General features: G+C 35.0%; 1 protein-coding gene across 7 annotated transcripts in view; it reads left to right on the top strand.

The window, feature by feature from the left end:
* RUNDC3B (RUN domain containing 3B) overlaps positions 1 to 26,288 on the top strand; it is a 115,940-nt gene that overhangs the window by 86,203 nt on the left and 3,449 nt on the right. For 5 of the 7 annotated variants that reach the window (XM_087821130.1, XM_087821131.1, XM_087821132.1 and 2 more), the window contains 2 exons: positions 3,277 to 3,434; positions 18,287 to 18,433. In XM_087821130.1, coding sequence (XP_087677256.1) covers positions 3,277 to 3,434; positions 18,287 to 18,433 — 305 coding nt within the window. The remainder of the gene's footprint in view (positions 1 to 3,276; positions 3,435 to 18,286; positions 18,434 to 26,288) is intronic. The other 2 variants (XM_087821135.1, XM_087821136.1) reach the window with 1 other exon arrangement.

The raw sequence follows: 26,288 nt of genomic DNA on the forward strand, positions 1-26,288 counted from the left end.
GCAATAAAGTTAGCTTCAATACAAAATATTTACTGCCACCTGTGGAGCACTAATGGGAATTTATAAAATTAAACTTCTAAATTATGTGTCAAAATAAATGAGTAAATAAGAATGAAAACAGTGCATACTGACAATTTTATTTATTTATTATTATTATTATTTTTTAAAATATATCTTTATTGATTTCAGAGAGAGGAAAGGAGAGGGAGAGAGAGAGATAGGAATATCAATGATGAGAGAGTCAGCGATCAAGCCGGCAACCAGGCATGTGCCCTGACCGGGAATCAAACCCTGATCGCCTGGATCCTAGGTCGACGCTCAACCGCTGAGCCACGCCCAGCCGGGCCATACTGACAATTTTAAATTGCAACTTGTGCAGTACTTGTAAAAGTACTTAACTTAGAAAAGAAAATAGGAAAATTAAAGAGATAAGTATATAAGAAGTAGACAAAAAATCAAAACAAAACAAAACAAATCAGTTTCAAAGAAGGAAAAAATAAAAACAGATTTTAATAAAATAAACAGAAAAACAATTAATAAAACCAAAAGCTGATTATTTGTAAAAACTAATGAAATAGAAAAATCTCCTCAAAAATAATTATAGTCATAAAAGCTTTCAGGCACAGATAGACAACTTTAAGAATTAAAAGAGAGTAGATAGCATAACTATAAATGTAGCAGAATAACCCCAATAATTAATTATAGGAGAATAATTTTAGCAATTTTATGTCAATACTTTAGAAAACTTAGATGAAGAGTTTTTATAAAATACTACCTCTCAAAACTGATAGATGTATAAGCATTAAAGAAATTTTATAAATAGTTTAAAATCTACCCTTTCCTCCCCCCAAAATCACCAGACTTGTTTGGTTTGGGAGGAAGACTCCACCAAATGTTCAGAAGGCAGTACAGTAGTTCTTTATTATCCACAGGGGATACATGCCAAGACCCCCAGTGAATGCCTGAGATGGTGGATAGTACCAAACCCTATATATACTATGTTTTTTTCTATACATACCTAGGAGAAGATTTAATTTATAAATTAGGCACAGTAAGAGATTAACAATAATAACAAATAATGAAGTAGAACAATTAAAACAATATCCTCTAGTAAAAGTTAAGTAAATGTGGCATTATTAAGTAAAGTAAGAGTCACGTGAACCCAAGCACTGCCAGACTGCAGCAGTCAGTCTGATAACCAAATTGGCTGCTAAGTGACTGACGGGAGGGTAGTGTCTACAGTGTGGGTACACTGGACAAAAGGAGTGGTTCACATTTCAGGTGGGACAGAGCGGGTTGTCGAGAGATTTCAGCACCTGCTCAGAATGGCATGCAATTTAAAATTTATGAATTGTTTGTTTCTGGAATTTTTCATTTAATATTTTCGGACCACAGTTGACAGCAGGTAATTGGAAGTATGGAAAACCATGGATAAGCGGGGGACTACTGTAATCCCTATTTTATACTGACTGTTCATGAGAGGAAGAAAAAGGATTGTTTTTCAATGACTTTTATGAATTCAGTATAATTTTAATACCAATATAAGGCCATGTGAATTAATATCAGGTAGGAGTGTGATTAGTATAAAACAATAACAGGAACAATTTGGCATTATCTAGTAAATGTAAAGCTATGCATGGCCTGTTTCCCAGCAATTCCATTTCCAGTCATAGTTCCTAGAAATTCTTAGATGTGTGTATCAGTAACATATACTGAGTGTTCATAGTAATATTGTTTATATTAAGAAAAAGCTAGAAATAACCCAAATGGCCATTGACAGGGGAGTAAATAAACTGCAGTATTCATACAATGGAATACCAGTCAGTGTTGAATGTAAGACTCCTCATTGTAGATGCAAAGGCAAGTTTCAAAAGAACATGGACAGACCCCAGCAGAACTAAACAGTATATTGTTTAAGACAACATTTGTGGTAAAGCTGGAAAGAGGAGCAAATCTCAGGATACTGTTACCTTGGCAGAGAAGGCAGGAGGGTATGATCAGGGAAAGGCATTATAGGGGTTTAACTTCATCTAGGTGGTGGGTACATAAGTAGTATTTACTTACTAATGTTTATAAACATTTGTATATAATTTATGTACAGTTTGTATATAATTTATAGATAATTTATATGTTATGTGTATACATAAGATACTTCGTAAAAATTTTATTTTTAATTTTTGAGATTTTATTATGGAAAAAAAAATCTGAAAATTGTCAGGAAAAAAATCTGAAAAAGACGCTTAATGAGGGTTGAGTAGAGCTAACTTCTATTGACATGTATCATCAAGCTAAAATAGTTAAAACAGCTTGTTAATAACAAATGAATAGGATAGCATAATGGAACAGAAGAATACTTTAAGAATAAAAGACTCTAATTCATATACCCGGAGGATTTGTAAGCACATTGCAGCTAAAAAGTGAGATGCCATGAGAAGGGAGCCAGGAGCCAACATGATAGAATGAGCTATTGGAAATTAAAATTAAGATTTCCTGAATTCAAAAATTCAGTATAAGGGTTTGGAAGATAATGTAGTGAAGTCTCTCAGAAAGCAGAGCAAAAGGACAAAGAAACTGAGTAAAAGATAATAGAGGATCAGCCCAAGAAGTCTCCTACGTATTAGGTGTTTCCTAATAATAGGAGCTAGGAATTACACGTTGTGTACTGTGTGCCAGGTAGCACTCTGCCTATGCTGATAGTTTAATCTTCCCAACCAGGCACACTTACCGTTCTCACGTTTTCAAAAGATGAAACTACGGCACAGAGAGATTGAGATTGCCCAAGGATACGGAGCTGATAACTAGTAGAACTGGGCTCTCCAGACACTGGGCAGTCCCTGAACCGCAGGCCTAACCAAAACATCTTACTGCTTCCCTCCAGTTTGTTAAAGCTAAAATGTTAATACCTGTTTTTGAAAAAATAATCACATGGAGGCATTTATTTAATTGGTCATTCTGTGATTAGGTCTATATTTTGAAACTAGGAGGCATGTAGAGTATTTTATCACTGTTGTAGAACTTAGAAATTACAAAGTTTTAACTAAGTTTTACCTTAAATTACAAACATATTTTAATGAACCTTAAAGAAGAGCTTTAACTACTGAACATGTTAAAATTTTGCATTAAATTAAAACAATTTTTTTACTGTTTAATCAGTGATACTTTAAAATACTTTTATTACAATATAGATATGGATAACATGTAAGCTACTGAGCATTTATCTCAAAATATAAGTTAGAATTTTGCAGTTGGCAATAACTTGCTGATCTGTATTTCCAGGGTTATCTTGAAGAACTCTTACGACTTCGAGAGAACCAGCTGTCCGAATCTGTCTCCCAGAATAAACTACTACTGCAAAGGATTGAAGATTCTGATCTGGCCCATAAATTGGAAAAGGAACAATTAGAATATATAATTGTGGAGCTTCAAGATCAGCTGTAAGTGAGATCTTTTTTGGAAAAATTTTGGCATTATGTGAATATAACAAAGTTTCATGTTTTAATATAAGATTCAAATTCCAAGAAGTCTGATTGCCTGCTATTAAATTCTTTTTCACTTCTCTTTTCCAAAAGTTTACTTCTGTTTTTCTTATTATAAAAGTGATCCATGCTCATTGTAGAAACATTACAAAATATAGGAAGAAAATAAAAATGACTTTCATTTCTGCTACTCAGGCTTAACTGATATAATTTGGTGTATATTCTTTCAAATGCACATGTATAATTTTAAAAGTATTTATTTAGTTAATGATTGATCGATTAGTTGAGTGAGTGTAGAAATACGGTGTATAAGACCAGTGCTGCTAAAAGTGCAGGGCCAGTGCATAAATGGTCTGTCACCAAGTTGTGCCAGAATATTACTGAGCATAGTTCGTATAGCTAAACCTTTTCTCTAGCAAGACTTCTTTCAATGAAGGAAGCTGTGTATTGGTCTACATTCCTACTTTCTGTTACAAGCTCCTTAACTTGTCACTGTTCAAAAGCACTTGTACGAATCATACCATTTTGTCAAATTTGATTTTGTCAATTGCTTATAGTGAAAAGTCTCAATATTTAATACTTACTTAATCTTAAAGGTTGATTTTAAAATTTTTTCTTGAAATAATTTCAAACTTTCAGAAAAGTTGCAAGGATAGTACAAAATAATTTCCATATGCCTTTTCCTATTCACCCATTTTCGGCATTTGGCCCCACAGTTGTCATAATTCTCTCTCTCCCTGTATATACAAACGTATTATTTTTTAAACCACCTGAGAGGGTGCACGCATCAGAGGGTGCCTCTTTACTCCTTAATACTTCAGTGTGTCTTTCCTAGTAACAAAGATATTCTCTTATATAACCATAGTTCAGCTTCAATGTAAGAAATTTAAATTGATACAGTGCTTTCCTCTTTATCTATAACTCATATTTCATTTGCATCAGTTGTCCAGATACTATCCCTTATTGCAATTTTTGTTTTTCTGCTAAAGATACAATCCAGGATCATGTTTTGAATTTGGTTGTCAGTCTCTTCAGTCACTTTTAACTTAGAACAGTTTTTCAATGTTTGTCTCACATGAGATTGCTATTTCTGAAGAACACAGGCTATAGTTTTACAAAAAGTCCCTCGATTTTAGTTTGTTTGTATTTCCCTGTGATTAGAATGAGTTTATCTGTTTGTGGCTGGTGTACAATATAAGTGGTGTGTCCTCAGGAGATCACATCAAGAGTTCCGTGAAGTCTGTTGTTGGCCTTTTAGCAGTGATACTAATTTTAATCATTAGGTTAAAATGTTTTTCTCTTCTATATTGTCACTACTGTTCCTTTTGTGAGTAACATGCAATTTGCAAGGAGACTAAATATAAAAGATGATTTTTTAAGTAAAAAAGTTTTATTAAGGAACATAAAAATTTAACGTTTTCTGGGAATTTGTATCTTGATGAAAATAATTATGTTCATATATTGTTTCTTATATTTTTCTAATTTTTGAAAGTTTCTTACATTTTTTCTAATATTTGAGAGTTTGTCATATGGAGTATCACTTGTTTAGGGACAGATTAACACCTTCTGTAGCCCCTTGCTTCCATAAGCCGGGAGAAAAATTTCAAGAGCCAAACAGTAGAGATTTCTGGTTATTTCTTTGCAATTAAAAGATCAAGAAGATGATTTAATTTTTCTTTTGCAAATAATCTTGGTAGTTTGCCTAAACTGTTTTAACTTAAAAATAATTATGAAATCAGTTTTTACTTAATCAACAAGATATTTTCTCCCCCCCTTTTTTATTGAATTTATTGGGGTGACACTGGTTAACAAAATCGCCCAGGTTTCAGCTGCCCAATTCCACAGCGCGTCGTGGGTACACTGTACTGTGTGTTCAGCACCCTGAGTCAGGTCTCCTTCCATCACCGTTCATCCCCGCACACCCTCCCCCGCAATCACCCGTTGTCCACAGCCATGCTCTTCCTTCCACAGTTATTGGCCGGAATCATCTACAAAGAAGGAAGGGGCTTTTCCTCATCAGTTAGGGCTGTTCGGTGATTAGCATTATAGTTCTTACAGGATATTACTCATTTTCAGAATAAGATGCCTATGCCTATCTCTTAGTTACCAAAGAGATGAAGATTTCATTTTGCTTTTATTTTTGAGAATGTTATGAACTTTTTATATATAATATCTTCTGTAATGTAAATTAGCTCAGACAAGATGCATAAATAAGGTGATGATGTCAGCATAACAAAGAAGTCACTTTGATTCATAGCTTATTTTTCCTGGAGGTTAATGTTTCTTAAAAAGTGGCAACAGCCAATGCAAAATACACTAATTCAGGCAATTACTACAAGCAACCAAAAGATGGCGCTCTCTCCTTGTACATAATATTCTTTCACCTTGCGTTCCTCTGGCTCGGTTGAACTGCGACTTGGAGGTGTGTGTGCAGTTGGTCCTTGCCTGTGTGGCAAGCCCCAACCTCAGCAGCCTCAACCCTCAAATGGCTTTTCCTTTGTTGTTGTAAAGTTATTGTAATATCTCTTAATAGGAATTTAATAAATATTTTTATTTGGGTTGAAATTTTATTAGAATTATTATTGTTCTTATTAGTGTTCTAGTAAAAAGTCAAATAGGTTTTGAGTTGTTAGCTCCCAACCTTATTCTTTCCATAAGGCCAGTTATTTTTAATGTGTTATTGCAGAACTGTGTAGTGTTCTGTTTCTGTTTTACAGAAGAAATGCCTGTATTCAGTATTTTCTGTCACTTACATTTATTTTTCTTTTTGATGCTGATATTCTCCTATATTTGTCTAATTAATTATATTCTTGTGTTCTTCTGACATGACCCATTTGTCTTTTAAGTTCTACATTCTCATTAATGTTTCTTTTCAAAAGATACTGTCAAGTTAAGTTCTAAAGTACAACCAGAGTTGCAAACCACTGCTGTTCTAAGATACTGGATTAGATTTGGGTTTAACATTGGAGGCAAGACTATTTCATAGGTAAATAATTTATAAATTTTGGCCACCTGGCTCCTTTTTAGGCTTCTTCTTTCTAAATGTTTTATTTGAAGGGAAATAAGTATAAAGTAACATGAAGTTAATCTTTATCCCATGGCTTTTTCTAAAATTAACAGAAACAAAAGCATAGAAATAAAGAACAATTTTATTATAACATTATGGAGAAGTTAGGGTATTCAGAAGCTATATAAGCATTTTTCAATTCTGGAAAACTTTAAATGAATAAAGAAGAGTAAATTTCCATCACTTCTCTTGGTACTCAATTGCTTTTGTAACTTCTCTGACATTTACTCACTCACTTGGAAAATATTTATTGAGAATGTATGAAGAGCCAAGCCCTGTCCCAAGTGCTGGTGACTCAGGAGTAAATAAAACGTAGTCCCTGCCCTTACAGAGCTTATGCAGGCCGGAGGGCCAAGGCCGACATTAAACAAGTAGCATCTGAGTGATCGTCCCTCTCTTCCCAAGTAGTAAGACACGGTGGAGGTAGGTAACTAGCTCTATTATTCTGTGTTTCTTAGAGAGTTAGGGGGTGCAGTGTATGTAGCACTGTGCTTGGTGGTTTTCCCTTTCTTTGACTTCAGTACTCTCCCTAGGCATTCTGTCCATTAGCATAAACATCTGCATTAGTATAGTCATGATATTTTAAATACTTTATTTTCATGAAGATTATAGCCTAAGATCTTCTCAATGTTCTGTATGAGTAGCGTTGGAATACATCCTAAGAATGACAGCACATGAGACAGTGAGTGGTGAGTGGAAAATAACCAAGGTTTGCTGCAGTGGTGTTAGGCATTTTGGGAGGCCCCCTCTCAAAACTTACCTCAGAGCCATGGTCTTCAAATGCCTTATCAAAATTTAAAATTGCTTCATATTATGGACCTTTGGGGTTGCTTAGGACTATTTGGGATCACAGATAGTAAATTCTAAGTGCCAAAGGTGTATGTCTCATAAACATATATCCAGCAGACAAGTTCATCGTGAGCATCAGCACAGCCTCTGAGGTAAAGGAGAGAGGATAAATCCTCAAGTTTGCAGACACAAGATAATTAAATGAAACAAAATAATATCTTTGAATTGGCTAAGCACTGGTATCAAAATATAGAGTACAGAATTCTAGGTCTTCTCGAAGAGCTTATAAGTGACAGTAGACTTGAGCCTTATCTCTGAAAGGAAGGAAAGAGACCAAACCCTGGAAATCTCACCTTTTCTCTCTCCTTTAAAATAATGAATGTAAAATTTAGGGCTCGAAAGGATTTACGATCTCAGTTGTGAAGCCAGGGTTCTGTGTATTTACAAGACCCTGTTTTTGGATTTTGAGAATAGAAATGGAGGGAATCATTGGGACCACCAGCATTTAAGGACAAAACGGATAAGGAACCTCTACTGAAAGAGACCAAAATTTTCTCAGTGTTCTGTGCCATAGGTAGCATTGGAATATACATCCTATTATTATTCTACATCCTATGATTTCACAGGAGAAAAAAATTAGATCACTTAGAGAGTATTAAAAAATACCATTTTGTTCATCAGTTTATTTTGTTCATTATATTTTACATATAAGTGAGATCACCGAAAATAGATCCAGAGACATAGAAACATAGAACAGACTGACAAATCTCAGACTGGCAGGGGAGAGATTAACCAAAGAATTTATATGCATATATGCATAACCCATGGACACAGACAATAGTGCGGTAGGCCTGGGTGGGGGGCCCTTTGTGGAGGGGGTCAGTGGTGGGGGAAACGGGGACATCTGTAATACTTTCAAAAATAAAGATAAATTTTTGAAAATAGCATTGTCTGGGCCCCACCATCATAGAATCTCATTTCATTGACCTGAGATGACACAGGTATCAGAATTTTTTAAATGCTTACCCAGTTATTTGTCTATATAGTCAGGGTAAAGAACCACTAGACTAAAAGTTTGTTGTGATGTTTAGCAAAGCAAAGTGATATTTATTATGCTCTTAACAGCAATTTAATTGCTTCCCTGAACACTAGAGCTACTTAGATGTTTTGTAATTTTAACTAAGAAAGTTGCATTGGAATTTAATTTTCAGTAGTATTGAAGTAGAGTATATTCTATATTTGCTATATTCCCTTGCATGTTAGATTATTTTTCAAGGTGCTTTTCAAAATTCTGTGTTGTCCTTTAGATTCAGAAAAGTGGACTATAGCTCTTTAAAATAATGATAAAATTTACTGTTTGTAATTCAAAACTTGTTCATTGTACTGATGTTTATTGAACCCCTCTTCTGTCCTGGATGCTGCATTTGATGCTAAGAATACAGAAATTTTTTCTGGTTCCTGTCCTCAGAGTGCTCTCAGGGGACACAGAGATATAGGCAATGAGAGTGACAAGGTGTCGCAGGTGCTATGATAGAGGCTTGTATTGGATACAGCGTGAAATAAAGGAGAATGAACTAGGAAGGATTCAAGGAGGTGGTGACAGTTACATTAATTCCTTAAAGTTGTTTAGACATTTGATAGATCAGTATGGGAAGAGATGGGTTTGCAGTGAAAACAACAAAAGCAAAAACATGAAGCGATTAAAGAGTCCAGCAAATAGGAAACTGCATGATGGCTCCTATTACTCTAACGTAGAGGGCAGACGTGTGTGCCAGGTGAGAAAGAGCTTTATATGCCATGCTAAGGGGCTCTGTGAGGTTACCAGTTTCAGATCAGATTTCCAGTTTAGGAAGATAAACCTTTAAAGTAATATTTTCTAATAAATATTTGTCGAGTAACTACTTTGTTCCAGGAACTGGGCTAGATAGTGAGAATTTAAACATGAATAATATAACTTTGAGAATATCAAAGTCAGCTAAACAACTGACATCTAAGTGATGCGATGAGTGTATAGGAACATGTATATATGTATGGTAATAAAAGTGTATACACTTTATAGAAGAAGTGCAGGAGTAGTGGGTCCAGGGAAAGCATCATTAAAAGTTGATTTTTGAATAGAGCTTTAGCGACCTAGGGAGAGAAAGAAAGGAATGTTATTCTAGGTAAAGGGAAGAGCATGTACGGAAAACATGGGTTCAAAACATCATATGAGGAAGATCAGTGTAATAAAATATTAACTAAAGCTTTATTAGAAGCAAACAGTTTGGCTGGATCATTGTCCTGTACACCAAAAGGTTGCGGGTTCAGTTCCAGGTCAGGTTGCAGATTCAATCCCCAGTCAGGGTGCATATGGGAGGCAATCGATGGATGATTTTCTGACACATCAATGTTTCTCTCTCTCTCTCTCTCTCTTTCTCTCTCTCTCTCTCTCTCTCTCTCTCTCTCTCTCTCCCCCCTACCCTTTCCTCTCTCTCTAAAATCAATAAAAACATATCCTTGGGTAAGGATTTAAAAAAAAAAAGGAAAAAAGCGGCAAATAGTTTATGCGGGAACATTGAAATAATATTATTGGAACTGTACATTTTTACCTGAGATAAGCCTCTATTAAAAATTAAAATGCCTATAAAATAGTCCACATTATTAGAGGACGGGGTAAATATACCCTTCATGTGACAAATTCTCACAAACTGAAATTTAACAAATTACTTGACAATTTGGATGTAGAATACTATTTTAAAAAGAGACAGTAATTAACAGTATATTTTTACTAAATTTGTTTTTTCTTTAAAAACACTGATAAACAGATTTCTTCTGGAGAAGGAATAAAGGACTCACAGTGAAGTCTTTGGAGTTTATGAACAACCCAGAGTCTTATTGTGGTGTGGTGTCTGCATCACACTTAGTTAAGATAAGCTAACAATAATCATGGGAAGAATAATTATAAATCTAGGAAAAATAAAATGTTGATGGCAAATTACTGTCATATATAATACAGATTATATATTTAGAAGGTATAGGAGCTTTACAGGCTTTGGCTAGGTTCACAGAATAAATTACATTCATTGAATGTTTCTGTCATGCCAAGGAGGGCTTAATACAGAGCTATTTTTCCTTTGAAAAATAAAAGAGCTCTTTGGTCCTTAACTGAAAACTATGCTGTTTTGTTTCAAACTGTTTCACAGGACAGCTGGACTCCATATTTCATCAAGAGGTTTTGTGTTTATAAATCCACAGTATTCTGAAATTACGTATATCCCTCAAAGACATGTTCAGGTGAGACAATTAAGGGCATATTTAGAGATCTCATGAAATAGTGAATGGGTAAATTAACACTGACATGTATTTCAATATTTAAAAATACATATTAAAAAAAGAAACTTCACTTTCAAATGATACATTTTTACTCGAAGTAAAAGAATTTTTTACAAAAAGCAAGGCAAAAATTCTTCAAGGATCCCAAAGCCTGTTTTGGGATAAAATGAGAGGAGAATTTAAGTTGTACTTTTCAGACTCCCTCTTTTGAAGATACATATCATGAAAAAATATAATTACAGATCATTTTAGATGGTTGTTCCTTCACATAATTTAATGTATATTTTACCGCCCACCTAATACATTTACTTGATATTAGTTGTAAATACGTTTTTATAATTTTCATGAAAATGCTGTGATATATTTTGTAGATTTTATTAAAATGTTTAGGTTAAAACTTAAATTGGGTTCCCATCAAGAAAAAGCTAAAGGGGTTTATCATCACCAAACCAGTATTACAAGAAATGGCAAAGGGACTTTTTTGAGGAGAACCTTGGCCAGTGTGGTTCAGTAGTTAGAACATCGGCCTACACACCAAAGGGTCTCAGGTTTGATTCCCAGTCAAGGGCATGTACCTGGGGTTGCAGGTCAAAGGCCGATTCCCCAGCCCAGCCTGGAGGTGTTCCAGAGGCAACCAATCGATGTGTCCCTCTCATGCTGATGTCTGTCTGTCTGTCTCTCTTTCTCTCCCTCCCATCCACTCTCTCTAAAAATCAATGGAAAAAATATCCTCAGATGAGGGTTAGAAAAGAAAAAGGAGAGGAGGGGAGGGGAAGGGAGGGGAGGAAAAGAGGGAGGAAGACGAAAAAGAAGAAAGACTAAAAATATGAGTAATAAAATGGCAATAACTATATACCTATCCATAATTACTTTAAATGTAAATGGATTAAATATTTCAATCAAAACATAAAGCGTGGTTGGATGGATAATAAAACAAGACCCATACATATGCTGCCTACAAGAGACCCAGCTCATATTCAGAGACACACAGGCTGAAAGCAAAGGGATAGAAAAAGATATTTCATGCAAATGAAAAAAAACACACACAAAAAAACTGTGGTTGCAATACTTATTTCAGACAAATTAAACTTTAAAACAAAGGCTATAACAAGAGACAAAGAAGGACCCAGCAATTCTACTTCTGGGTATTTATCTGAAAAAGCCCAAAACACGAATTGAAAAAGACATATGCATCTGTGTGCTCATTGCAGCATTTTTTACAGTAGCCAAGACATGGAAACAACCTACATGCTCACCAATAGAGAGATGGATAAAGAAGATATGGTGCATATACACAATGGAATATGACTCAGCCAGAAGAAATGAATGAATTTTGCCATCTGCAACAACATGGACGGACTAGAGGATATTCCGCTGAGTGAAATAAGTCACACAGAAAGGCAAATACCATAGGATTTCGCTTATATGTGGAATCTAAAAAACAAAAATGAACAAACAAAACAGAAACAAACTCATAGATATAGGAAGTATTTTGATGGTTGCCATATGGGAGAGGATTGGGGGATGGATGAAAAAGGTGAAGGGATTACAATGTGCAAATTGCCAGTTACAAAAACAGTCATGGGGATAGGAATATAGTCAATAATGTTGTAATAACTAAAGGGTGGGGCAAAAGTAGGTTCACAGTGGTGAGTACATGAAACAGTTTATTTTTGTATTATTCATTAATTATTGTATTATTTTCCTTACAAACAGCTGTAAACCTGTTTTTGCCCCACCCTGTGTGTGTGGTATCAGATGGGTGCTATAGTGGTGATCACTTCATAAGTTACATAAATATCTAATCACTATGTTGTACACCTGAAACTAATATAATATTGTATGTCAGCTAAAACTGAAAAATAAAGAATTATTTTTAAAAAATTTGAAAAGGGCATAAATACTGAAAAAATAAAGCACTCTCAAAGTGCTTTACATGTGGTGTTTTTTAATGCAATTGAAATTAGGCTATCAATGTAAAATAGGAAGCTATAACTCTAAGCTATATTATTCAAGACTCAGGTTAACTACAAAGAACATATCTATAATAGAAACACAAAAGGTAAAGAGAAAAGAAATCACTACAAAAAATTATCAAGTAACAAAGGACAGTGAAAGAGAAAGAGAAAGACAAAACAACTGCAAAACAGATGAAACAGCAACAAAAGTGACAGCAGTAAGTCTCCACTCAGCAATCGCCTTAAATGTAAGTGGATTACACTCACCCATCAAAGGCACAGAGTGACTGAATGGACTTAAGAACAGAACCCATTGATATGCATCAACAAGAGACTGGCTTCTGATTTAAAGATACACATAGGCTGAAAGGGAAGGGATGGAAAAAGATATTTCATATAAATGGTAACTAAGAGAAAGTAGGGTGTCTGCATTTTATCAGACAAAATAGGCTTTAAGTCTAATACTGTGTCTAGAGGCAAAAAAAAAAGGTCATTATATAATGATAAAAGGGCCAATTCAACAGAAAGATACAGAAAATATAAATATACACACACACTTAACATCAGATCACCTAAATATATATAGCAAATAAAGACAACAACAGAACTGTTAGAACTAATAAATTCAGCAAAGTTGCAGAATACAAAATTAGCATATAAAAATCAATCATGTTTTTATATACAAACAACGAACTATCAGAAAAGGAAATTTTTAAGAAAATCCTATTCACAATAGCAACAAGAATAAAATACTTAGCAATAAACTTAAAGAGGTGAAAGATTTGTACACTGAAAATGTAAAAACATTGGTGAAGGAAATTAAGACACATAAATGGAAAGGCATCCTGTGTTCTTGGATTGGAGGAATTAATATTGTTAAAACGTCCACACTATGCAAAATGATATGCAAATTCAGTGAAATCCATGTCAAAATCCCAGTGGCATTTTTCACAGAAATAGAAAAAACAATCGTAAAATTTATATGGAACCAAAAAGGCTCCTAATAGCCAAAGGAATTCTGAGAAAAAGAGTAAAGCTGGTGGCATTGGATTTCCTGATATCAAAATATATTATAAGTTTACAGTAATCAAAACAGTATAGTACTAACATTAAAACAGAGAGGTAGATCATTGGAACAGAATAGAGAGCCCAGAAATAAGTCCAGGCATCTACAGTCAACTAACTGATCTTTGACAATGGGACGAAGAACACACATGGGAACAGGATGCTTTCTTTTGTAAATGGTATTGGGAAAGCTGTATATCCACATATGGAAGAATGAAATTGGATCCTTCTGTCATACACCATTTACAAAAATCAAGTCAAAATGGATTAAAGACTTAAATATAAGACGTGAGACAGTTAAACCACTGGGAGAGAACATAGGGAAATAGCTTCATGACATTGTTCTATGCAATGAATTTTTGGATATGAATCAAAAAAACAGGCAACAAGAGCAAAAATAGAAAAATGAATTCATCAAACTAGTAAAAATTCTGCACGGGAAAGGACCAATCAGCAGAGAAAAAGGGCAACCAATAGATGGGAGAAACCATTTGCCATCTATCTGATAAGGAGTTAATATCCAAAATACATAAGGAACTCATACAACTCAATAGCAAAAAGTAATCCAATTAAAAGTGGTCAAAGGACTTGAATAGATATTTCTTCAAAGAAGACGTACAAATTACCAACAGGTATATGAAAAGATGCTCAGCTTCACTAGTCATCAGGGAAATGCGAATCATAATCACAATGAGATACCTCCCCACACCTGTTAGGATGTCTGTTATCAGACGATAGGTAAGTTTTGGTGAGGATGTGGTTAAAAGGGACCACTTGTACACTCTTGTTGGAAATGTACATTAGTACAGCCACTTTGGAAAACAGTATGGGGAGTCCTCAAAAAATTAAAAATGGAACTGTCTTATGATCCAGCAATCCCACTTCTGGGTATTCATGCAAAGGAAATGAAATCAGGATCTCAAACAGTTATCCTCGCTCTCATGTTAGTGTCAGCATTCTTCACATTAGCCAGGAGGTGGGAGCAACTTCAGTGTCCATCGATGGATGAATGGATAAAGAAAATGTGATAAATATACAGGGTGCCCCCCCAAAATGTATACACTTAGAATAATTTTAAAGGCAGTGTTTATTAAAATACATTTCATTTTCAAAATGTAATGGAAATCCGCTGTTAAAGTGTATATATCTTTTTTGGGACACCTATATGATGTATGTATATGTGTATGTATATGTATATACAGGGGTGTATATACATATATATACACACATATATCCTGTGTTTATATACATACACAACAGACTGTTTGCAACAACATGGATAAACTTGGAGGACATTATGCTAAGTGAAATAAATGCTAAAAGACAAATAGTGTATGATCTTGCTTATATGTGGAATCTAAAGTAGTCAAATTCATAGAAGTAGAGAGTAGAATGGTTGTTACCAGGGCCTGGGGAGAGAGGGAAATGGAGAGATGTTGGTCAGGGGTACAAAGTTTCAGTTATGCAAGATGAAAAAATTCTGGAGATCTAATGTACAGCAACGTTAGTATAGTTAACAATACTGTATTAGATACTTGAAATTTTCTAAGAGGGTAGATCTTAAGTGTTCCCATCACACACACACACACACACACACACACACACACACACACACACACGTGTGTGAGGGGATGAATATGTTAATTACCTTGAGTGTGATTATTTCACATTGTATACATATATCAAATCATCATGTTGTATACTTTTAAAGTATACAGTTTTAAATAGTCAGTTATACCCCATTAAAACTGCAGGGATAAAAGATTGGATCATGTTGTTTTGTGGTTCAATTCCTGAATAATTCTTATTGAGAATCTGAAGATAAATTAGCCGACTAGCACTTTAGAGGTAGGTACCACAGAAAGTTCTTAAAATTAGCTGTGATAAACATATTATTGTTACTTTCTTAACAATTTTCCTTTAGTATATCTTTCTGAGAATTATTACCTTAAAGAGAGAATGTTAAATTTGACTTGTAGTATATATATGTGGCATAGCTCATACAGAATGATTCAGGATTTAGATAACTTTAGTAGCATTACCATTTCTTGGAATTTTAATTAAAGTTAAATGGCAATTATCACCTCCTTTTACCATTAAAATGATTTTTGCATTATAAAATAACAGTAATTGTTGAATAATTTAAAATGAACCTATTTTTAAGTTTGGCCAAATGAGAAAAATATACAGATTCTTCATATCAACATCAGTTGGGTTACTTTTGAGTAGGTCTTGAAATTCATTAGGTATATTTTGCTTGATATAAGGTAAGTAATAGGATTTTTTTATTGCAACTAAAACTTAAGCACAAAGAGAATTTATTATATTGATGTCAACAACTCATGGAATGGATAGAAAGACTGGAAAAGTAGGCCTGGAAGGAGTTAGGTCAAGGTATTTCAGAGGGTTGGAAAATAGGAACTTAGGAATGTCCCTTTGCTGCTATATTTTAGCCAGGACTTCACTGCTAGAATGAGGAAACTCTTCTATTACTCTAAATAGACTAGTCAAGATTCAGAATTCAGGGATGGGATTTTCAACCTAACTTAATTCATCTGCCCATCCCCTAGTGTACTGGAGTGAGTGGCAAAAGAAACGGCCCTACCCAGGGGTCCTCCAGGAACTTTTTCTTTTCATAGTGGCAGCGCAAGTGCCAGGATTTACTCTCTGCACTGTCCGCACAGGGGTGCGAAACAGATGTGGCGTGGATGAAAACTACTACTGCTCTCTACACTGAAATCTCTTATCCCCTGTTCGGCGGGCCAGGCAGCTTCCCATAGAAAATGATTACCATTAGAATTTCTAAGCACAAAGGTCTAAAGACAATACGTCAATTTGTCATTAGGCAGAAATTCTCCATGGACAAATAGTGTGTAAAAACTTCTATGAAACTTCAGTTTCTGTTTCCAGTTTATGTGGTGTAAAAGTTTTTACTTCCTAGAATGAATATATTATAAATTGGAGATAGTTCAATTACTCATCATTGACCAAGTTCTACCAGTGCCGTTTCCTCACAAATGCATTTGCCTTTCTGAATTCTGCTCTATTTCCTGTACTCCAGATATGACACTGGAGTTGAGTTTTCCAGTGACATTCGCTAGAGACCTTAGAGAGAGGGAATATAGAGACCTCCAAAAGAGAAAAATGTAGTAAGAGAACTCAAAATAACATTAGTTTATAATAGATTGTCTGGCCAGTGATCCCCGTTTCTGTTTTATATAATTTTTCTGTCAATCTTAAAATTTTTCTAATTATTCTTTACTGTTTTCATAAAAAGCAATATTAAAGTACCTTAATAGTCCTTTTAAACATGTATTTCTGTCCAGTGAAATGAAATTGTTGGACCTACCCTAAAAGAATATCTTAATGAAATACATTCCGACTGACTTCTGCTTATTTAACTTGTAGTATTCCATTCTGAGAGAGAAGCTAGTGTTTACATCAGATAGTATTTCTTTGTGGACATAGTGGAACAAATATTTTTAAATGGACACAGGTATCCTGTAAAATCAGAAACATTCGGATGTAGCTTGTTAGAGTCATATTAAATGGGGTTATTCCATTAGAAACATGTTGACAGCCAGAGGTGTTGTGCAGGCTGATTTTCTCATGTGCAGTATTGTCTCGCTAGCACACTGCTGACTCTGCCCCACAACAGAACAGTTATCATCTCTGAAAATTAGTGGCAAGTGCATACTACTTCCCACGCCCGAGCTGATGGCTCAGAACCTTGGTGCATGGAGGTTGCGGACTACAGTTGGAGAATGCCGGCGGCCTAGGTGGTCTGTTAAGGTCTTTCAGATGTAGAATAAGACCTCTGCACACAGAATTATGCTTTTAAATTATCTTTAACCACCAATTCAAATGTCGAATTCATCTGGTGACAACGATCAGTTAATTTGAGAAGTAGAAATTTTGGCAAAAAACTAGTTCTTTTGCAAGTTCTTATTAGCAAGTAAAGTTCTGCAGATTTGGAAGGAAACCATGGGTTGTTATAATGGCTTTATTCTGTAGCTGAAATATTTCCAGTAGATTATACTCTTCAACACAGTTGCCATTGATTTAATTATTTTCATGAAGATTTATTAGTAATCACTCCATCAAAAACAATTACAGGACCCTCATGAAATTTTTATTTTATATTTTTTCTGCATTCGTTTTATTTTGAATTCATTTTAATTTTTTGATTACTGAGTTAAATTACTTTCACAGATTGTGAATTTTGAAGCTAGAACATCATACATGTGGAATCTTTACTTTCCTTCATATTTTAACTGGCATCTGATAACTTATAACATTAAAATATTACCATTGTTTTTTAGGTAAGATGTAAAAGGCAGCTTGAGTCCTTTATTCTTCCAGTAGTATCTCTGTGGAAATGATAGGAAGTCTGAATGTCATAAGTGGTCTGTTGTAGCTAGTCAAGAAAGAATGAAAAACACATATTGCAGGAAACCAAACAGCTATAGTGCCATCTAGCCTTCCTATAGTTTTGTTCACAGTCTATTAACATACCGTTTTAAAAAGATGAATTTTGGGGGCCTAGATTGATACCATTAGGTTCCTCTGCCATTGCAGAACAATGAAGACAAAAGCACTCACCATCTTAATATTCACAGGACTGTGCTAAAGAATAATGATTTAAGATCAAGACAAGAGTTAACTACCCACCTCACCAACCAGTGGCCTTCCCCAGGAGCTCTGGATGTCAATGCCGTTGCCTTGGATACGTTGCTTTACCGAAAACACAATAAACAGTGGTATGAGTAAGTGTAATACTTTTTTTTCCCAACTAATTACAGATTTAGTTGTGCCAAAGCATGGCTATCCACTTTGGTTTCTCAGTTATTATTCTTTCTGAATGGATTATTAGTTTAGAAGAAAAGTGGGATTTAAGACTCCTTTGGCTTGGCAAGTTTAGGTTAAGGTAGTGAATTCAGTGATTTGAAGCCAAGGCAGCCTGGGGAAGTAAAATTATCTGAGAAATTATTATGCAGTTTTGTACCAGTTGTCTACTTCTGTTAATCTTCAGCCAGTCCCTCAGTCAAGTCTGTGAGCTCCTATTTAATGAGTCATCTATTTTTGAATTCTGGCTTTGGTGTTTGTACTTGCCTTAGGGTTAATTTTCCTCCTAGTTAGAAAACACAAAATTGCATCTCATGAACGGATAGAAAGATATACTTATTCTTGTGGGTCTAAAAGAGCTTTGTTCATCTTCAATAAATCTAATTTTGGGAGGTGATAGAAGATACAATCACTCCGCCTACAGGCCACAAGATCCCGGCCCCTTTTTTGGTCCCAGTGTTCAGGACTATGTCAGTTAGTCGTAGTCCTAATTTGGGGAGAGTTGCAAAGTCTTAGGCTCTCTTTCTTTAGTAATTTTCATTTTGGAACTTGTGAATTGTTACCTTCTTTTGGCTTTTAGCCACTTTTCCATCTTTTTTTCTTTTTATTATTTTTTTAATCCTCACCTGAGGATATGTTTTTCATTGATTCTAGGGAGAGAGGAAGAGAGAGGGACAGAGAGAGGGAGGGAGAAAAGCATCGATGTGCGAGAGAAGCAGCAGGGGCTTCCTCCCATGTGCCTGTGCCTGCGCCTCGCCTGGGGGTGAACCCACAGCCTGGGCCTGTGTCCGGACCGGAAATCGAACCCAAGACCCTCCAGTGTACAGGACGACGCTCTATCCAATTGAGCCACACCGGCCAGGGCCCACTTTCCCGTCCATCATTTTTTTCAATATCTTTATTTTCCTATCTGTCCTCAGCTAATTTTCTGATTATTTTCCCTGCTCTCGCCATCCCTTCTGTTCACTCTCTTCCCTTCTCTCGCTCCCTTTTCTGTTTCCTCCTTCTTTTTCCGTCTTTCCTTTATTCCAGCAATTTCCAACCTTTTTCATCTCGTGGCACACATAAACTAATTACTAAAATTCTGCGGCACACACAAAAATATATTTTTTTTGCCAATCTGACCAAAAAATAGGTATAATTTTGATTCATTCACACCAGATGGCTATTGTTGTGTTGGCTGTTGTCATTTTTTATTTTTTATTTCCCAGTGCCCTGACTATATCATCATGCTTTAAAGCTTCTTGCAGCACCCCACTTGAAAGCCGCTGCTCTATTCTGCCCTCCCTCCCTCGCTCTCTCTTTCTCTCTCTTGTTTTAGAGCCCTTGTTTAGATTTCGCTGGCAGAGCTGCACAATTCTTTCTGTGCTGCTTAGAGTGCCTTTCACTATAACTGGCAGCCAGTCATTGCTACAAGGAATGCTTTAGCACAGACGCAAATTCCACCTGCTTTACTTTGTGATTGTTTTTTTTATTTATCAAAAGAATTCAAAGTAAATTTGACCTTTTGTTGTTAAAAAATATTCTCACTGATGACTAGAGAGACAAGCAGGAAAAAATGAGCAGAGTATTTACAGATAAATTGGTAGAAAACTTTTTTCTTTTTGTTCAATCCTCGCCCAAGGATATGTTTATTGATTTTTAGAGAGAGGGAGGGAGGGAGAGAGAGAAACATAGATGCCTGTTCATCTATTTAGCATGAACTGGTTTGTTGTCTCTCATATGCTGAACCTGCAACCTGGGTATGTGCCCTGACCAGGAATTGAACCCACAGCCTTTCGGTGTATGGCACGATGCTCCAACCAACTGAGCCACACCGGCCAGGGCAGAACTTCCTGCAACATCTGCTAAACTATGCTGCTGAGTGTGATTCTAGGTGTCATGAGTCTTGCATGAATTGATACCAATTCATGAAAAAAGTTCTTTTATACCCTTATAAAAGTTATGAATAACCAGAGTACATCTCATTCTGCTGGTGTGTAATTTTATCTTTCAGTAGCATATTTAATTAATGGAAGACCATAATGAAAGAATGAATATTAGTTTGTTTGTATTTCTAATTTATGATTGAAAAATTAAATTTATAGCAATACTTGGTACATTTATCTTGTCTATATATAACATATGAAATGCTCCTGCTTTTTTAACTGCAAAAATATCTTATATCATTAAACCCCAAGTTAAAAGACTAAAAACTATGCCTTTTTACTGCAGTATCCACATTGCCACTTTAGATAGTGGGAGTATATTTTAGCCAAAATACATGCACATACCCCTGCCTGCCGAGCTACCTACTGAGGAACAAATGAGGAGTAGTGGGTGATTCATTTGTAGTTTACCTTTGCATGCAATATTAGTGACTGGTTTTTACAAAGTATCATAATGACAAGAGTAATTTCGGCCTCAGAAAAGAGAGCAGTGAAACTGCCTGTTCATCTATTTAGCATGAGTCCAGCTTTTCTAGTCCTTAACACAATTACTCCAGTAGTTTAAGAAGGGACACCCTTTCCTTCCCAGCATCATCCCTTCATCTGACCTGACCTTGGGTGTTGGTGTTGCTTTTAGATTGTCCTGTTGCCAAACTGATATCCCTGAACAAACCTGTGCAGCTAGAGTAGAGTTGTGAGATCCCTGGAGCTGGTGTTTAAATCGGGACTTAAAGTAATCTCTGCTACTCAATTGCCGTGTGACACTAAGCAACACTTCCTCTTCTTACCTTTTGTTTCTGTACATGTAGTACTTGGAGTAATGTCTATTTAAATAGAATTATAAGGGTCATAATGGGGTAATAAATTGCCTGGCACTTAATAGCTTCCCAGAAAATCTTTATTTATAGACTATATAATCTTTTTCTGTTTATACTTTCATATAACCTTGTATCTTTCATTTTTTTTTATTGTTCAAAATATTACAGATGTCCCTTTTTCTCCCCATTGACCCCTTCCACCCCACCCCCACCCTCCTCCCCAGTCCCTCACCACAGCATTGTCTGTGTCCTTGGGTTCTGCATATATGCATATATATCCCCCATCCCCCCACCCACCCCCCTCCACCGCTCTGAGAGTCATCAGTCTGACCCATGCTTCCATCGTCAGTCTGATCCATGCTTCCATCTCACTGAATCTATTCTGTTCTATTATGTTCTTTAGATTCCACATATAAGTGAGGTCATGTGATGTTTGCCTTTCTCTGCCTGGCTTATTTTAACCTTGTGTCTTTCATGTTTGGAGACTATACACTCACCCAACATCCCAAGCTCTACTTTCTTAGAGAGCTTGTAAAACCTTATGCAAAATTAAAATGACCAGCAAATCCCGAATTGTTCTGAATAAATAATTCCAGTTTTTTCACGTAAAAATGGAGACTTTGGATTTTTAGAACAAAGTAGTGCTCTATAAATCATGTTTAAAACAAATCATAGGTTTTCATCAGGATCCAGTTTTTCTGCCCCTCAAATTTATAAAATAATCTAAAGCTCTTGAACTGACCTGATCATAAATTCCTCTTGATCTGTTTATGTGGGTTGGGAAAAAGTAGGTTTACAGTTGTTCATATGGAAAATAATACAATAATTAATAAATAATACAAAAAAACCCCATGTTTTGTATGCTCACAGCTACTATTTTTGCCAACCCCTGTATATACCAAATCTTCTTTATCATATGTCTATTATTTTTTTATTTCTTAAAATGAGCCATTGGCTAACTTGGCTAGGTTATCAGCTATTCATGGAAGGATCCCTGTCACAATAGAAAATGTTAAATTTATTTCCATTCACTATACTGTTTCTAAAACTTTTAAAATATCATTTCCAATTTATTTCTTGATTATTTAGACCTGGTAAGATTAGTGATGCTGGATTTTATATCTTTTCTTTCAAACATAGTAATATCACATGAAAAAAGTTTAAAACATTTTAGGCTTACTGTAAAAAATCCAACAATAAGTATATAAAATACATTCCCTTAACACACACACACAGCAATTGATTACTTCTTTGTTCCTAATAAGTTCTGTTTTAATATTTTTCTTTATATGTAAAATCTAGGCCACATGTTACAATACTGGTTATATAATCTTATTTTCTAAACCACTTAATTTCACCTCAAATGATCAAATTCATTGTCATCGTATTTATATTTATATTTTCTACTTAAGCTTTTATAGTCTTCTAAATTCATCACTGTTTCCCAATTTGGCTATCATTCACATAATTATTGAGAATTATGAGCTTTTATATGCCCCTCATGATCTGTTTAGGCTAATTTTTCTTAATGACCTCTGATGCACAGATATTATCACTTCAGATGTATTAGAGGTTCTTCTTCCCATGTGTGTCTTTCCAGTATTTTTGGAGTAGGACTCCTTAAAGCACTGAGGCTGCAAAAATCTTTTACAGTTTATAAGTCTTGCATTAAACTAGCTCGTATACATCCTTCTCTCTCAGGCTCCCTTGTATCCCTCCATTGATTTTATTAGATTACGAGTACGTAGATATTCTGCTATAGCAGTTGCTTATTTTGTTCCTTAAACATATTTCTATAAAAATCAAACCAAGAATGAAAGAGTACATTTCTGTTTTCGTGCACATTCACATGTCTCCCTATGTAGACAGTGTTGGTATATTTGTTTGTATTTTGTGAATAATGTCTCCTGTGCATCACATTTTCTGCTGCCCAGTGATTACCAGATAATGTAAATTATTACTGACCTTAATACAATTACTGGGCAAATAAGTGATGTAGATTACCCATATCATTACTTCTAATCACTGACATAAAGTGTACTATTGTACAAAAATTTATGACAGAAATTTACTAATAAGTGAATTTAGGCTTATTGCCCAATTTTCTTTCTTTTTTTAAGATTTTTTGTATTGCCCAGCCAGGCGTGGCTCAGCAGTTGAGTGTTGACCTAGGATCCAGGAGACTGGGGTTCGATTCCCAGCCAGGGCACGTGCCCGGGTTGCGGGCTCCATCCCGTCAGGGGCGAGCAGGAGGCTGATGATCAATGACTCTCTCATCATTGATGTTTCTGTCTCTCTCTCTCCCTCTCCCATCCTCTCTCTGAAATCAATAAAGATATATTTAAAAAAAAAAAAGATTTTTTTGGTATTGATTTTGAGAGAGACTGAGAAAGAGAAAAGCATGATGTGAGAGTGGAACATCAATTGGCTGCCTCCTGCCAGGGATCAAGCCCGAAACCCAGGCATGTGCTCTGACCAGGAATCGAGCCAGCAACCCCTTGGTGCATAGGACGATGCCCAACCAATTGAGCCACACTGGCCAGGGCCCAATTTTTTTTAAATTTAATTTGCCTTTATTTGGTAGCCATTCTGTACAATGAAATTTATATTTGAATGATTTAAAAATGTTTAAATAGTTATATATTGAAGGCAGCGGATTTTACTATGTCCCAAACACTCATGACATATAATTCCTACACATTTAAATATTTAACAATGTATGGCATAGGTTAAACTATAAACTTTTATGAAGTCATAATACATGGCTGTTACTTAGATTCTTATTTTGATTAAGTACACTGTTACTATTTTTAAAATTCTACTCTGAGAAATAATTGACTGTTAATTGATTTGATGTGTCTGATGGGTTACATTTAAATCTTACAGTGTGATGCTACTGAGTCTAGAATTCTAAGATAGGATTTAGTGGTGACCTTTTAAAGACAGAACTCCCATAGACATAGTTTTACTCCATGACAGAAACAGGTTTGTCAGATGAAACTGCCGATCGCATTGGAAATCAGGTAAGAATGTGGGAAGCAACCCATTCTTGGTCATTAGTGAAAGTAGCTGAACTTGACTTTTCCCTGATGGTGGGTATATAGTCAGTTTCATGCAAGGAAGATATTGTATGATGCTGTTCTTAGTATCTTATAAATAAGGCGCTTAATTTCAGCTTGAAATTTTTATTATTGCTAAGAGCATGATTGTCTACCAAAGTCTATTTCTATTCATTGGCCTTTAGTTAGGTGAAGCTGTAAGTCAAGGATTGTTCACTAAATATGACAAATTAAAGGGTAGGAAGCTCCCCTAATCACTTTGGATTTGGAAGCTGATATTCTAGAAGGGCTTCAGTAGGTCATGCAGAAGGCTCATTTTGTGTTGCCAGCATCAGAAGCTGCCTTTACAGGTTTCCTCCCTCAGGTGGGTGACAGTTCTTGAGATTGGGGTAAAGTGTGCTGTCAGGCTCTCGGATTTTACAATATTCAAGTGAAATCTAAATCTTTTTGCTTCTGGGTATTTTTAATTTGTAAATATTTCTATATATAATTTTTACAACTTAGTAACATTAACAAGTTTCTTATGATGAAAAGTTAGTATCAGAAACTCACCTTAAACCATTGTTTTAAAAGAAAGCTTTCTGTCTACTAGGCACAGAAAATAATTTGGAAAAGAAACTTATTTATAACTTCCTTGATTAAATTCCTGCGTTCCTGCTTTCCTCTATAGCTAAGTAAATAAGATTTTAGTGGGACTCAAGTGAAATTTTCAGTGATTCAATTAGAGTATACTTTACATGATTTCAGCAAACACAGCTGTTTTTTAAGAATAGCTTCTAATAAAATTGGAAGCCAAATATTTTCTTCCTATACCAGAAAGATAGCAGAATAGTTAAAGGGACAGAATTAGAGCCAGGTCACCAGGTTTAAATCTAATCTCTTTGTGCCCCAGTTGCCTCTGTTATAAAGTAGGAATATTAATAATTCCAACTTTTTAGTGTGGTTGTGAGGATTAAATAATATATAAAAAATATGTAGAACAATATGTAGAACAGTGCTTAGCATTTGTTAAGTGCTGTATAAATATTGGGCATCGTTTTTAAAAATTACATGTTGCATAGCTCATCTACTTGTTATTTGCAGTAATTATCAGAAGTTTTCTACAATAGAGCTTCCCATTACTTAAAAATATAATTAAGAACTTTTATATTATCGATATTTGAAAAATCATCACATTAGAAAGTGAGCATACTACTTGTGTTGTAAGCTAGTAGTTATTCCATGACATCATTCTTCACCTCATTTCTTAGGGAAAAACAAACAGATACCTACTGTATGCATCCCCCATACTTAATATACGTACATTTGATGAGTTTGTTGTCTACTCTTGTGAATATGAATGATGACTATGTAATAGATCATTTAAATTATGTATGCATTCCTGTAACATTATCCTACAATATATGACATTTCTAGGATATTAGATAGGGTTTGGGTATCTTGGGAAATAGATGTTGAACCTAAAAAGCATGTTCATTTTCCTGGATCACTTATATTTGGAAGTAATAATGAATTTTGTTCTCTTACTTGAAATGGCAATAACATCAAAGCTGCATATATCTTTTGAGTTGGTTTTATCCTGACAAAACAAATATGAGGACAGTTTAATAATAAACCTTTATTAAGTTTCCATTTATAACTGAGTTTTTCCTTTATTATAATTTACTTCTAATTAATTTGTTTAATAGAAAATGGGCTCACAATTACAAATAGATGAGGGATGAAAGTTAATTATCTTAATGGTGTTTTAACACAAACAGGTATTTTATTACCCAACATTTTTTAAGCTCCTAAATTATAGGAATTTATAATAACTTATTACTACATAATAATCTATAAAAATATCAAGGCATTGAAGAATTCTGAAGTGCTTACGAAATACTAGATCATTATTATGTCAATTTTGTTTCCGCATTAAGAGTAATCTGTAGATTTTTCTGCTCCTTTGATACCTGGTAATAACCAGATGTC

Source organism: Miniopterus natalensis, chromosome 10 (genome assembly GCF_054644295.1).
Source record: "Miniopterus natalensis isolate mMinNat1 chromosome 10, mMinNat1.hap1, whole genome shotgun sequence".
Taxonomy (NCBI): domain Eukaryota; kingdom Metazoa; phylum Chordata; class Mammalia; order Chiroptera; family Miniopteridae; genus Miniopterus; species Miniopterus natalensis.